The sequence below is a fragment of the Carlito syrichta genome, unplaced genomic scaffold (assembly GCF_000164805.1).
Source record: "Carlito syrichta isolate Samal-C Ts95f unplaced genomic scaffold, Tarsius_syrichta-2.0.1 Scaffold307058, whole genome shotgun sequence".
Classification (NCBI taxonomy): Eukaryota; Metazoa; Chordata; class Mammalia; order Primates; family Tarsiidae; genus Carlito; species Carlito syrichta.
In genome coordinates this window covers 68091-80248 of record NW_007251154.1, presented here as the reverse complement: position 1 = coordinate 80248, position 12158 = coordinate 68091, and the positions used below count along the sequence as shown (strand labels likewise).

The window sequence follows — 12158 nt, the reverse complement described above, 5'->3', positions numbered from 1 at the left end:
CACGCCTATAATCCCAGCACTTTGGGAGGCCAAGGTAAGAGGATTGCCTGAGCCCACGGGTATGAGACCAGCCAGGGCAACTTGGCGAGAACTCATGTCTATAATAAATCAAAAAAAATAAGCCGGGCGTGGTGGTGCGTGCCTGCAGTTCCAGCCACGTGGAAGGCTGAGGCGGAAGGGTCGTCTGCGCAGACGGAGGCTGCGGTGGCCATGAGCGAGCCACTGCACACTCCAACCTGGGCGACAGAGTGAGACTCTGAATCAAAAGAAGAATCAGTGGGTTGAATGAGTGAATAAAAAAACGAGAACTCTAGCATGCTTCATGCCTTAGCCCTTCCAGCCCACATAAGGGGCCTTAACTTGTGCTTTTTAGGCTCTTCTTTGCCTGTCTGTCCCTTGACGAGCTCTTCCCCGAGGGAGGGAGCCGTATCTACCAAGTCCTCCCTGTCCTCAGTAGTGCCTGAGCCGGGTGCCCTGGAGTTTCAGAACCTCCCCTAAGGGTGAGATCAGGATCTGACTCCCATGATCCTTCCCAGGGCAGGGGGTCCCCGAACCCTCGTCCTTCCCAGGAGCCGGGGATGAAGGTAAAGTCCCAGCTATTCCTGCAGCAGGGGGAACCTGCAAGCCGCCCCCAGGATCCTGCCCTCCAGGCCAGGACAAGGCACTCAACCCAACAAGCCCCAAGCTCTCCATCTGCACAAAGGGAATAATCCCGCCGCTCCCGTCGGGGGGTGAAGATGGAGTGACACAGGTGGCCAAGGACCTCTCGCCCAGGCCAGCGGGTGGCGTGTGCCCCAGTCCCTGGCCCCAGGAGAGCCCTTTACCTTACCCCTGGCTCCTCTGGTTGAGCTTCTTCAAGAAGACCCGAGTGACCTCAAGAGCCTCCTGCTCTGGAAGCAGCAGGTTGCCCGACGTGTTACAGTTCAGGTCAATCCAGTCCGTCCTCAGGGCTTGGAAGTCCAGGTTCCGGGCGCTGAAGGTCTGGTCCCAGTTGACGACCGGGTCAAACACGGGGACATACTCGAACACCTCACTCATGTCCTCTTCCTCTTCCTCCCCCTCTTCCTCTCCTTCCACTTGTCCTTCCGGGTCCGCGGCTGCCACCACTTCCTCCTCCCCGGGCCAAGCCATCCCGGGGGCCCGAGGCTCCATCCTGTCACCCCGCCTCTGTTCTGCGATGTAGGACTCCACTTGGTTCAGCCACTGAGACTGCCCCAGGGTCTTCCCGGGGCCGTCCCCAGCAGGCCTGGGCCTCTTGATCGGAGGCAGCTTCCCCGCGGGGCGCCCGGGAGGCCCCTTGTCCGCTCGGGGTGAGTCCCGGCTGGGCTCGGGGCTGGGTCTCCGCTTCCTCTTGGTTGGCTGCCGGGCTGGAGTGTTGCTGTTCCCCACGGGGGACAGAGCTGTGGCATTCCGCTCGGGGAAGGGTGCCGGGAGGCCCTCCCGGGGCTGAGCCAGGAGTTTCCGCAGGCTTCGGAGGCGGTAGTCAGTGACATCCTGCCCGGGCGTGGTGGTGAGCGCCGGTTTTCCCTCCAGCATCCTGGCGCTCCGGGCATCGGAGGCAGGGGTCTCCTCTGCAGCTTCTCCATACTGGGACTCTTCCAGAAGGCTCTCCTCGAAACCTGTTGTCAGTAATAACCGTTCCGCACGTCAGGCGCTTTTGACCTTTCGCGACAAGACATACGAGACACGGGACGAGCCCGTGCGTGACGCACCCAGGGGCTCCAGCCTGCGGTTGGATGCCGGCTCTGCCTGGTAGTATCCTGTGACCTTGGGCAAAGGTCTCAACCCAAGAGCCCAGGGCTGTCCCTCTGCATGATGGGAATAATACTCCACCTGCCACGGGGTTGGGAAGATTGAGTGACACAGGGACATAAAGTGCCTGGCAGGTGTCTAGCACCTGAGGGAGCCCATAAAGGGTCCCAGCCATGCCCTGATTCCTCAGGAAGAAAGGCCTGGGAAGACAGTGCTTCTCCATAGCTGAACATTCCAAATGGTGTGCCAGGGACAGCGACCCCCTCAGGCAGTCCAAGGTTCTAAATCTGCTTCAGCTGGCCCAGCATGCTGCTAAAAAGTGTCATTTTATTTTGAGTTGGAGTCTCACTCCACCGCCCAGGCTGGAGTGCAGGGACACACTCCCAGCCACCCCAGCCTCGACCTTCTGGGCTCTGGCGATCCTTCTGCCTCAGCCTTCCAAGTAGCCGGAACAACAGGCGTGCACTACCACGCCGGGCTAATTTTTGATTTATTGTAGAGACAAGGTCTCGCCAAGTTGCCCGGGCGGGTCTCGAACCCGCGGGCTCAGGCCATCCACTCGTCTCGGCCTCCCAAAGTGCTGGGATTATAGGCTGAGCCACTGAGTCCGGCCAATAGTGCCATTTTCTACAAGGACCTAGACTTGGAAAGGGTAGGAGTAATGCTCTCTATTCCCCTGGGTAGGAGGGGAGAGGTCATGTGATTTGAATTTTTGGTGTCTTTGTTTTGAGTCGGAGTCTCACCCAGTTGCCCAGGCTGTAGTGCAGTGGCAAGATCATGGCTCACTATAGCCTCCACCTCCTGGGCTCAAGTGATTCTTCCACCTCAGCCTCCCAGGTAGCTGGGACTACAGAGGTGTGTCACTGTGCATGGCTAATTTTTTTGATATTTTTTTTGTAGAGACAAGGTCTTGCTATGTGGCCCAGGCTAGTCTCGAACCCCTGGGCTCAAGCAATCCTCCTGCCTTGGCCTCCCAAAGTGTTGGGATTACAGGCATGAGCTTTTGTGCCCGGCCGTGGCTTGAATATTGAGCTCTTCAGGGGGCAGGGTGGGCATGATCTAAACCTCCCCTAGAGACAGACCCTGGTGGCCCCTCTTGGTCTGACCTGCAGACTCAGCTGTCACTCTGTACCTGGCTGCTCTGGCCCTTGCTTCTCAGGCTGGTCAATCTTGATGTACTCCTGAAAGCTGAACCTGTAAGCGGAAGAGATTGTGGGTTGGCACCGAGGCCCTGCCGGCTCAGCCCTGGCTCTGCTGGGAGCTCCGAAGCCTTGGCCCAGGCTGAAGTGAAGGAAGGAGGGTGGGGTAGTACCTGTGTGTCTGTGAGCGTGTGACGTGCCCAGGAGGAGCGAGGGCTCCCTGGGCGGGGAGGGCACTTGCGGCCACTCTGGTCCAGGCAGCTCTCCTGGCTCCTTCTGCCCCACTCAGTGCCACTCACCTGTCCTGGTAGTAGGCATTTTCCTGGTAGAAGCATTTGTTGTGAGTTTCCATGTGGCTCAGGCGGGTATAGTCATTGGGGTAAACGAAAGACAGGTGAACCTAGACATGACGACATCGGCAGCCGGGGTCAGAGGCTGGGATCTCGGTAAGAGACCAGTCAGCCAGGGTCGGCCTGCCCCCGGCCAGGACCATGTGGGGCGGCCAGGGGTCTGCCCTCGGTGGGAGGGGAGGGCTGCTCTGAGCTCTGAACGGGACGTGGTTGCGCAGCCTGGAGTCCCTCCCGCCTGCTCTGCTGGGTTGGCTGGACCAGACGCAACCTGAGTCGAGCTCACTCGTCCACAGTCCTCCCATCCCTGCAGCCTCAGCCAAGACCATCCTCTGCACTCTGATACTCTCCTGCAACTGCTGGCTTCACCTGCAACCTTCCACAGTCCTGGAACAATCCTCTCTTGTAACTTATTTCACGCTTCTTTTGCCCCCTTAAACAGAGCTTGTCTCTCTCCACCACCAAGGAATTCACTTAGACCCCACCCATTCTCTGAGCCAGCGATGACTCCTGACCTCTCTTCTCCTGCCTCCAGCTCTCTCTCCCGTAAGCAACCGGATCTGGATACAGTGAGGCCTCTACATACAAACTTTCAAGTTACAAACTTTAACGGGGCACACCTGAATTTTTGTATGTCCTTCTCTCCACAAGGTGGCAGGAGAGCCGGCTAAATACATACAGTACTATACAGCTGATTGTGTTAGCTGGGTACCTAGGCAACTTTGTTGAACTTGAAACAAATCGGACGTAGAAACGCATTCTCGGAACGGAACTCATCCGTACGTTGGGAACGTCCTGTACACAGAAGAGTGTTCATTCTAGCCTCTCTGGCTTCCACTTTTCCCCAGCCCTGTCTTTGAGCTTACTAAATGCTGCTGGCTGGCAGGACTGACCGGGCAGGACAGAGTGGTGTGGCCGTCGGAGCAGAGAGCATAGGAAGCCTCAGCCAGGCCCCCGGACACCATCATGGGGACAGAGCTGGTGTGTGTGTGTTGGGTCTGCAGGGCAGTCCATCTGGGAATGCAAGTCCTCCCCGGTCCAGGGACCCGGGAGGCCGTCCTGTCTGCTGGGACGGGGTGTGGGGAAGACGGGTCCCAGCGCCATGGCCTCCCATCCCCGTCATAGGCAGCTATCCCATCCCATGCCCGGTCCTGTCCCCCTGCCCAGGCCCGAGACTTACAAACCGGAGTCCCTGGTAGCGCTGCAGAGGGAGCCCGTCCACCAGGTAGCTGGGTTTGTAGGGACAGTCAGGCAGGACGTGGCGGAGGTGCGACTTGGGGATCAGAGGCACTGAGGACAGGAAGGGAGGGGGGATGAGGGTGGGGGGCCTGAAGTCTCTACCCTGAGTAGGCACCTTCTGAATTCACTGGGGGCAGCTGGGGTGGGTCGATGTCAGCCTGAGGCTGACCCCAGCCTCCAGGGCCGGGGCCGTTCAAGGAGCAGCGTGGTGGCAGAAGACTCGGGACACAGGACTGGCACTAGGCACAGTGTGACTCTGGAGTCATTGGGCGGGGGTAGCCCCAATGAGATCTGGAAATTTCCAAGACGCCAGAAAGGCTCCACCCTAGGGCAGCGCCAATAACTGGGTTCCGCTGTTGGTTGAACATACCCTTCTCTTAGTGTCCAGCTGTCATTTTGTTGAGGGGGTTAGTGAGGGACTTTTGTCATTTTGTTTCCTTTTGTTTTGGAGTCGGGGTCTTGCTCTGCACCCAGGCAAGAGTGCAGTGGCATGATCACAGCCACCGCAGTCTCGATCTGCTGGGCTCAGGGGATCCTACTGCCTCAGCCTTCCAAGAAGCTAGAACTACAGGTATGCACCACCATGACTGGCAAATTTTTTGATTTATTGTAGAGACGAGGTCTTGCCAAGTTGCCCGGGCTGGTCTCGAACCCATGGGTTCAGGCAATTCTCTCGCTTCCGCCTCTCAAAGTGTTGGGATTACAGGCATGAGCCACCAAGCCTGGCTATTTTTCTGATTTTTTTATAGAGACAAGTTCTCACTGTGTTGCTTAGGCTGGGTATCATTTTTTAAAAAACATGCATCAAGGCCAGGCATGGTGGCTCAAGCCTGTAATCCCAGCACTTTGGGAGGCCAAGGCGAGAGGATTGCCTGAGTCTAGGGGTTTGAGACCAGCCTGGGTAATTTGGGGAGCCCTTGTCTCTACAATAAATCAAAAAATTAGCTGGGCATGGTGGCACATGCCTGTAGTTCAGCTACTTGGAAGGCTGAGGTGGAAGGATCGCCTGAGCCCAGCAAGTCAAGGTTACGGTTGCCGTGAGCGTGCCACTGCACTCCAGCCTGGGCGACAGAGTGAGACTCTATCTCAAAAAATAAAATAGAATGTTGGGCTCGGTGGCTCATCCTGTAATCCCAGCACTTTGGGAGGCCAAGGCAAGTGGATCACCTGAGCCTGTGGGTTTGAGACCAGCTCAGGCATCTTGGCAAGACCTCGTCTCTACAATAAATCAAAAATTACCAGGTGTGGTAGCACACACCTGTAGTTCCGGCTACTTGGAAGGCTGAGGCCGAATGATCACCAGAGCCCAGCAGGTGGAGGCTACGGTGGCCAGGAGTGTGCCACTGCATTCCAGCCTGGGCGACAGAGTGAGACTCCAACGTAAAAAAAAATTTAAACTTTAAAAAAACATAAATCAAAAAATTAGCCAGGTGTGGCACATGCTGTGGTCCCAGGTACTCTGGAGGCTGAGGCGGAAGGATCACGCACTGCAGTCAGCCGCGTTCGCGCCACTGCCCTCCAGCCTGGGCGACAGAGTGAGATCTCAACTCAAAAAAATAAACAGATAAAATGTGAACACTCCTAAGCAGAATAATATATTACGACTATCATCTTAGTGTTAACATATTTCTCTCACTGGCTGACAAGAGTTATGTGTCTCTGTGGGTGACACATGGGGGACTTCTGGGTTCTAGTTTTATTTTCTGTTTTGGGTGATAGTTACCCAAATGCTTGTTCTCTAATGATCTGCAGAATTGCCAAATTGCACATAATTATTCTTATCCTTTTCTGTACGCATACTGCATTTTACAAGGAAAACAAAAGCTTCTCTTTTTTTTTTTGAGTCGGAGTCTCACTCTGTCACCCACGCTGGAGTGCAGTGGGACGCTCACAGCCACCGCAGCCTCAACCTGCTGGGCTCCGGCGATCCTTCCGCCTCAGCCTTCCAAGTACCCGGAACCACAGGCGCGCGCCACCACGCCCGGCTAATTTTGTGATTTACTGTAGAGATGAGGTCTCACCATGCTGCCCAGGCTGCTCTCAAACCTCTGGGCTCAGGCAATCCTCTCATTTCTACCTCGCAAAGTGCTGGGATTACAGGCGTGCGTCACCATGCCCAGCGGAAAACAAAAGCTTCTACGGCCTCTGGGATGCTGCTACAGAAATGACCCGACTGAATGTCCCCCAGCAATGCTGACGAGCCTGCGAGTGTAGTGTCCCCAGGCTGGACTCCAGGTACCGGCCATGGCCTTACCTCGGTAGAGGGTGTCCCGAGGGTCGGGGCGTAGCATGTCGGCGGGCGGTTGCTCATCCCCGGCGAGAGCGTCCGAGGAGCCCACGTGGCTGGCTGCCGTCTGTGGGATGTGGCCCACCTCGTCCATTCGCAGGACGGACTCATCTAGCCCGGGGAGGGGAGAACAGAGGGAGGCTGTGTGCCCAGGAGCACCCCTAGCCCTTGAGGGGCAGGGGAGACCAGACGAGCGTCTGGACTCCTGTGGGCAGCGTGTGGGGGTGTGCACAGCCCCCTTTCCCGCGGTTTTGGCTATCCATCCTTCCGCCAGCCCAGTGGCTATCCCACATCACAGTGTTGTGTAAATCAGAAAAATCCACATCTTTCTTTCTTTTTTTTGAGTCAGAGTTTCACTCTGCTGCCCAGACTGGAGTGCCGTGGCACGTTCATGGCCACCACAGCCTCCACCTCCTGGGCTCAGGCGATCCTTCCGCCTCAGCCTCCCAAGCAGCTGGAGCCACAGGCATGTGCCATCACGCGCGGCTAACTTTTATTCTGGATTTCTTGTAGAGACAAGGTCTCGTCAACTTGCCCAGGCTGGTCTTGAACCCCTGGACTCAGGCAATCCTCTCGTCTCCATCTCCCAAAGTGGTAGATGACAGGCGAGAGCCACCGCGCCCGGCTAAGCCACCTCTTTCTAAAAATGTACCGCTGTCGGCTAGAGGTGTGTCATTATAGGTCTTCTCAATTTAGTTCACACTTGCACAGCCCTTACTAAATAACGAGCCTGGCATCGCTCTAAGCGTCTCACAAATGTTAACACACTGAGCCTCCAAAGCCCCCTTCGACTTCATTGTTGCTATTTTACAGATGAGGAACTTGGGCCTACGCAACCCAAGTCATTGGCCCAACGTCAGACAAGGCGGCACGGCCGAGTCTGAACCCAGGGATCTCGGCTCACCACCCAGAACAGCAAGCTCTCCTATGAGCAGATCACCTGAGGCTCCCGGGACGAGGGCACCCCCGAGGCTCCGCTCTCGGTGTTTTTCTCTTCCCATCCATCTACCCAGCCTGGCTCCTCCCCTTTCTCACCCCGCTGCTGCGTGGGGGCTGGCGGCTTGACTTTGCTGCGGGCTCCTGGTTCCCGAGTCTTCAGCCCCAGAGAGAGCTCCTCCAGCGCCCCAAAACTGTTCCAGGGGCGTCCTCCCAAGCCTCGCTATAGGCCTCTGCCTGGGTTCCCGTCGGGTCTATGGATTCCAACTTCTCCCTCTGCACCAGGCCAGCAGTTCACCACCCGCGCTTCTGCCCTGGGCCGTGGACTCTTCCCTCCCCGACCTCGGTGGGCCACAAGCCACTCTATCGGGGGAACCCAGATCGCCCCTCCTCTCCACCCATCCTTTCCATCCGGCCTCCGCCTAATGTCCGCCTTCCCCCGCCTCCTCTCCGGTCCCTGCAGCCCTTACCTTGCCCCTCCTGCCCTGGGGTGCCAGTCCTGCCTGCTCTTGCCTGTATCGGCCTCCCAGGCCGGCAGACGGTGGGCTTTTCGGGGGAGCCTCCGGGTAGGAGTCTCCAGGAGGAAGCGACAGGCAATGAAAAGTATAACTGAGCCGGGCTCGGTGGCTCAGCCTGTCATCCCACGCCTTTGGGAGGCTGAGGTGAGTGGATGGGCTGAGCCCGCGGGTTCGAGACCCGCCTGGGCAGCGAGACCTCATCTCTACAATAAATCAAAAAAATCAGCCGGGCGTGGTAGCACGTGCCTGTAATTCCGGCTACTCGGAAGGCTTAGGCGGAAGGATCGCCGGAGCCCACAGGTCGAGGCTGCGGTGGCCGGGAGCGGCCACTGCACTCCAGTCTGGGCGACGGAGGGAGACTCCAACTCAAAAAAAAAAAAAAAAAAAACCTGGAGTGAGCCTCATGGTCTCTTCAAACTTCTTCAATCTCCTTTGAAATTGTATTTGAAGTGTGTGTGTGAACCGGGCACAGTGGCTCACGCCTGTAAATCCCAGCACTTTGGGAGGCCAAGGCGGGAGGGCTGCTTGAGCCCAGGGGTTTGAGAACAGCCTGGACGACATAGCAAGACCTTGTCTTGACAAAAAAAAAGTACTGTGTGGGGGTCGTCGACAAGGGTATTTTTCTGAGCAAGGGCGCAGAGAGCTTCTAGCAAGCTCTCGAAGGAGGCACTGACCCCGGGGTTAAGGTTCCCGGATGGTGAGGGCCTGTTAGGCTCCGTGTTCCGGACTCCCTCCCCCGTGTGTCCCAAGCACCTCGAGCTGCAGCCTCCGCCCCTCCCACCTCCGCCCTGATGGATCCCCCAGGCGGGCTGGGCGCCCCCCACGGGCACCACCCCACGGGCACCACCCTCCAGGCCAAGGGCAGAGGCCACTCACTTGTGAAGAGGGACAGGGAGGGGGAGTCGATGACGGTGAACTTGGCTCCGGGCTCGTTCCGCCGCCACTGGAAGAGGAGAGGGGCCGGATGTGGGAGGCTGGAGGCCACCGGGTTCGGAGTGGGGGCTGGGGGAGCAGGGAGGGGGTGCTGGGGCAGAACTGGGCAGGCGAGAGCGGCAGGCACTCACGGCGACTTCCACGTGGTCGGTGCCCTCTTCGTTCTGCTTGTGCAGCACCTCGAAGTAGTACCTGCGGGCGGCTGACAGGCTGGAAGGACAGAGGGCAGGGGGCGAGGGCTGTCTCCTGGGCCCTGGGGTCACCCATCCATCTCTCCCACCACCAGAAGCCCCCTCATCCCTCGCTCCTGGTTTTAAGGGTCCCGGGAGTTAAACGCCCAGGCTAGAGGCTCCACTCTACCGCCTCGTGACAGCGAGGCCTGATTTTCTCTTCTGTCAGGCAGGCATCACAATCGTCTTCACTTCACAGGATACAAGAGAAGCAATGAAAGAACATCACCGTAGCCCTCATGGAGTGCTGATGGTTTGACAGGCACTGCTCTCAGGGCTTTCTTTTTTTTTTTTTGAGTCGGAGTCTCACTGTCACCCAGGCTGGAGTGCAGTGGCACGCACATGGTCACTGCAACCTCGACCTCCCGGGCTCAGGCCATCCTTCTGCCTCAGCTCTCCAAGTAGCTAGAACTACAGGTGCACACCACCACACCCAGCTAATTTTTTCTTCCTTTAATTGATTGCAGAGACAAGGTCTCTCCATGTTGCCCGGGCTGGTCTCAAACCCCTGGGCTCAGGCAATCCTTTCGCCTCCGCCTCCCAAAGTGCGGGGATGACAGGCGTGAGCCCCAGCGCCCGGGTCTCGGTGCTTTCTACACGCAGCCTCACTTAGTCCTGGTGTACAGAGGGGAACGCAGAGGCACGGAAGGCCTGGGTAATTTGTCCAGAGTCACCCAGGAAAGAAATGGTGGGTTTGGGAGGGAGACCCAGGCCGGTGGCCTCAGCATCCATGTCATCAGCAGCTAGGGTGACAACAAAGTGCTCACCACAGCCGTTGGAAGTGAGCATGCACTCTCTGCAAGCAAGACTGGAATCTTTTACTTTTTATATTTTCTGTTGTTTTTTTTTGAGTCGGGTCTCACTCTGTTGTCCAGGCTGGAGTGCAGTGGCACACTCACGGCTCACTGCAGCTTTGACCACCTGGCTCGAGAGAATCCTTTCACCTCAGCCTCCCAAATGGCTGGAACTACAGGCACGTATCACCCCGCCTGGTTATTTTATTTTATTTTTTTTGAGTTGGAGTCTCACTCTGTTGCCCAGGCTGGAGTGCAGTGGCACACTCCCAGCCTCAACCTGCTGGGCTCCGGCGATCCTTCCGCCTCAGCCTTCCCAGTAGCTGGAACTACAGGCATGCGCTACCATGCCCTGCTAATTTCTTATTTTTATTGAAGAGACAAGGTCTCGCCAAGTTGCCCGGGTGAGTTTCAAACCTGCGGGCTCAGGCAATCCATTCGCCTCAGTCTCCCAAAGTGCTGGGTTGAGCCACCGAGCCCAGCCAATTTTTAAATTTTTCTGTAGAGACAAGGTCTCACTATGTTGCCCAGGCTGGTCTGGAACTCCTGGGCTCAAGCAAACTCCTGGCTTCCAAAGTACTAGGATTGTAGGTGCAAGCCACAACGCCCAGCTCTTTAAAAATTGTATACTAGCCAGGTGATCAGCTCACGCCTATAATCCTAGTACCTAGGGAGGCAGACATGAGAGGACTGCCTGATGGCGAAGGTTGGGGACCAGCCTGGGCAACATGGCGAGACCTGGTTTCTACAATAAATCAAAAAATTAGCCGGACATGGTGGCAGACCTGTAGTTCCAGCTACTTGGAAGGCTGAGGTGGAAAGATTGCTTAAGCCCAGCAGGTCAAGGCTGTGGTGGCCGTGAGCATGCCGCTGCCCTCCAGCCTGGGCGACAGAGCAAGATTCTGAGTCACATAAACAAACAAACAAATAAATAAATACTGTTTGCTGATATATAATATGTATATCTATTTATGGGGTACATGTGATATTTTGTAATACACATACGATGTGGAATGATCGGCCGGGCTCTGTGGCTCAGCCTGTAATCCCAGCACTTTGGGAGGCTGAGGTGAGTGGATTGCCTGAGCCCACCGGTTCGAGACCAGCCGGGGCAACTTGGCAAGACCTCATCTCTACAATAAATTACAAATCAGCCGGGCATGGTAGCACGCACCTGTAGTTCCGGCTACTTGGAAGGCTGAGGTGGAAGGATCACCCGAGCCCAGTAGGTCGAGGCTGCGGTGGCTGTGAGCGTGCCACTGCACTGCAGTCTGGGCGACAGAGTGAGACTCTGACTCAAAAAAAGCCAAAACAATGTGGAATGATTAAGTCAGGGTATTTGGGATATCCGGTGCCTAGAGTATTTATCATTTCTACATGTCGGGCTCCAGCAAAGTGCTGGGATTTCAGGCGTGAGCCACCACACCCGGACCTTTCTTGGCTCTTTTTAAATATACAATACCTTGTTACTAGCTATCGTCACCCCACTCTGCTGTCGAGCATTAGAACTCACCCTTCTAACCGTATGTTTGTACCCATTGACCAAACTATTCACACCCTCACCAGCCTCTTGTAGTAACAACATCTGGCCACCAGGTGACGCTCTGGGGTCGGGTCAAATTCCCTTTTCTGGCGCGTCCAAGGGCCTCGGGCCACTAGCTCAGGGACCGGCCTTCCTTTCCCCCCAGCCCGTGGGAGGGGTCCCTGCCAGGTGGCCGAGAGCCTAGAAACTTCCTGCAGCCCCAGGAGAGCAGCCAGTGTCCAGGTGCGGCAGGCGTGGCCATCTCCAAGGACGGAGAAGATGAGAAGGGCCAGGACTGGGAGCGAGGAGACCCGTTTCCCCGTCCTGAGTGCCACCAAATAGCTCTATGACCTTCCGTAAGCCACGCCCCTCTGGGGGCCTCAGTTTCACCATCTAGTATACAATGGGAAAGAACGGGCCAGGTGGCTTCCGAGCCAAAGACTCCATTGGCCCAGAACGGG

At 56.8% G+C, this 12158-nt stretch overlaps 1 protein-coding gene across 1 annotated transcript in view; it reads right to left on the bottom strand.

Moving 5' to 3' along the window:
* The window catches only part of B4GALNT3 (beta-1,4-N-acetyl-galactosaminyltransferase 3), a 63467-nt gene that overhangs the window by 9420 nt on the left and 41889 nt on the right, over positions 1–12158 (bottom strand). The window contains exons 9-15 of the mRNA XM_021715400.1: positions 9283–9361; positions 9095–9161; positions 6732–6875; positions 4419–4528; positions 3191–3291; positions 2885–2946; positions 830–1619 (exon numbers count right to left, since the gene is read on the bottom strand). Coding sequence (XP_021571075.1) covers positions 830–1619; positions 2885–2946; positions 3191–3291; positions 4419–4528; positions 6732–6875; positions 9095–9161; positions 9283–9361 — 1353 coding nt within the window. The remainder of the gene's footprint in view (positions 1–829; positions 1620–2884; positions 2947–3190; positions 3292–4418; positions 4529–6731; positions 6876–9094; positions 9162–9282; positions 9362–12158) is intronic.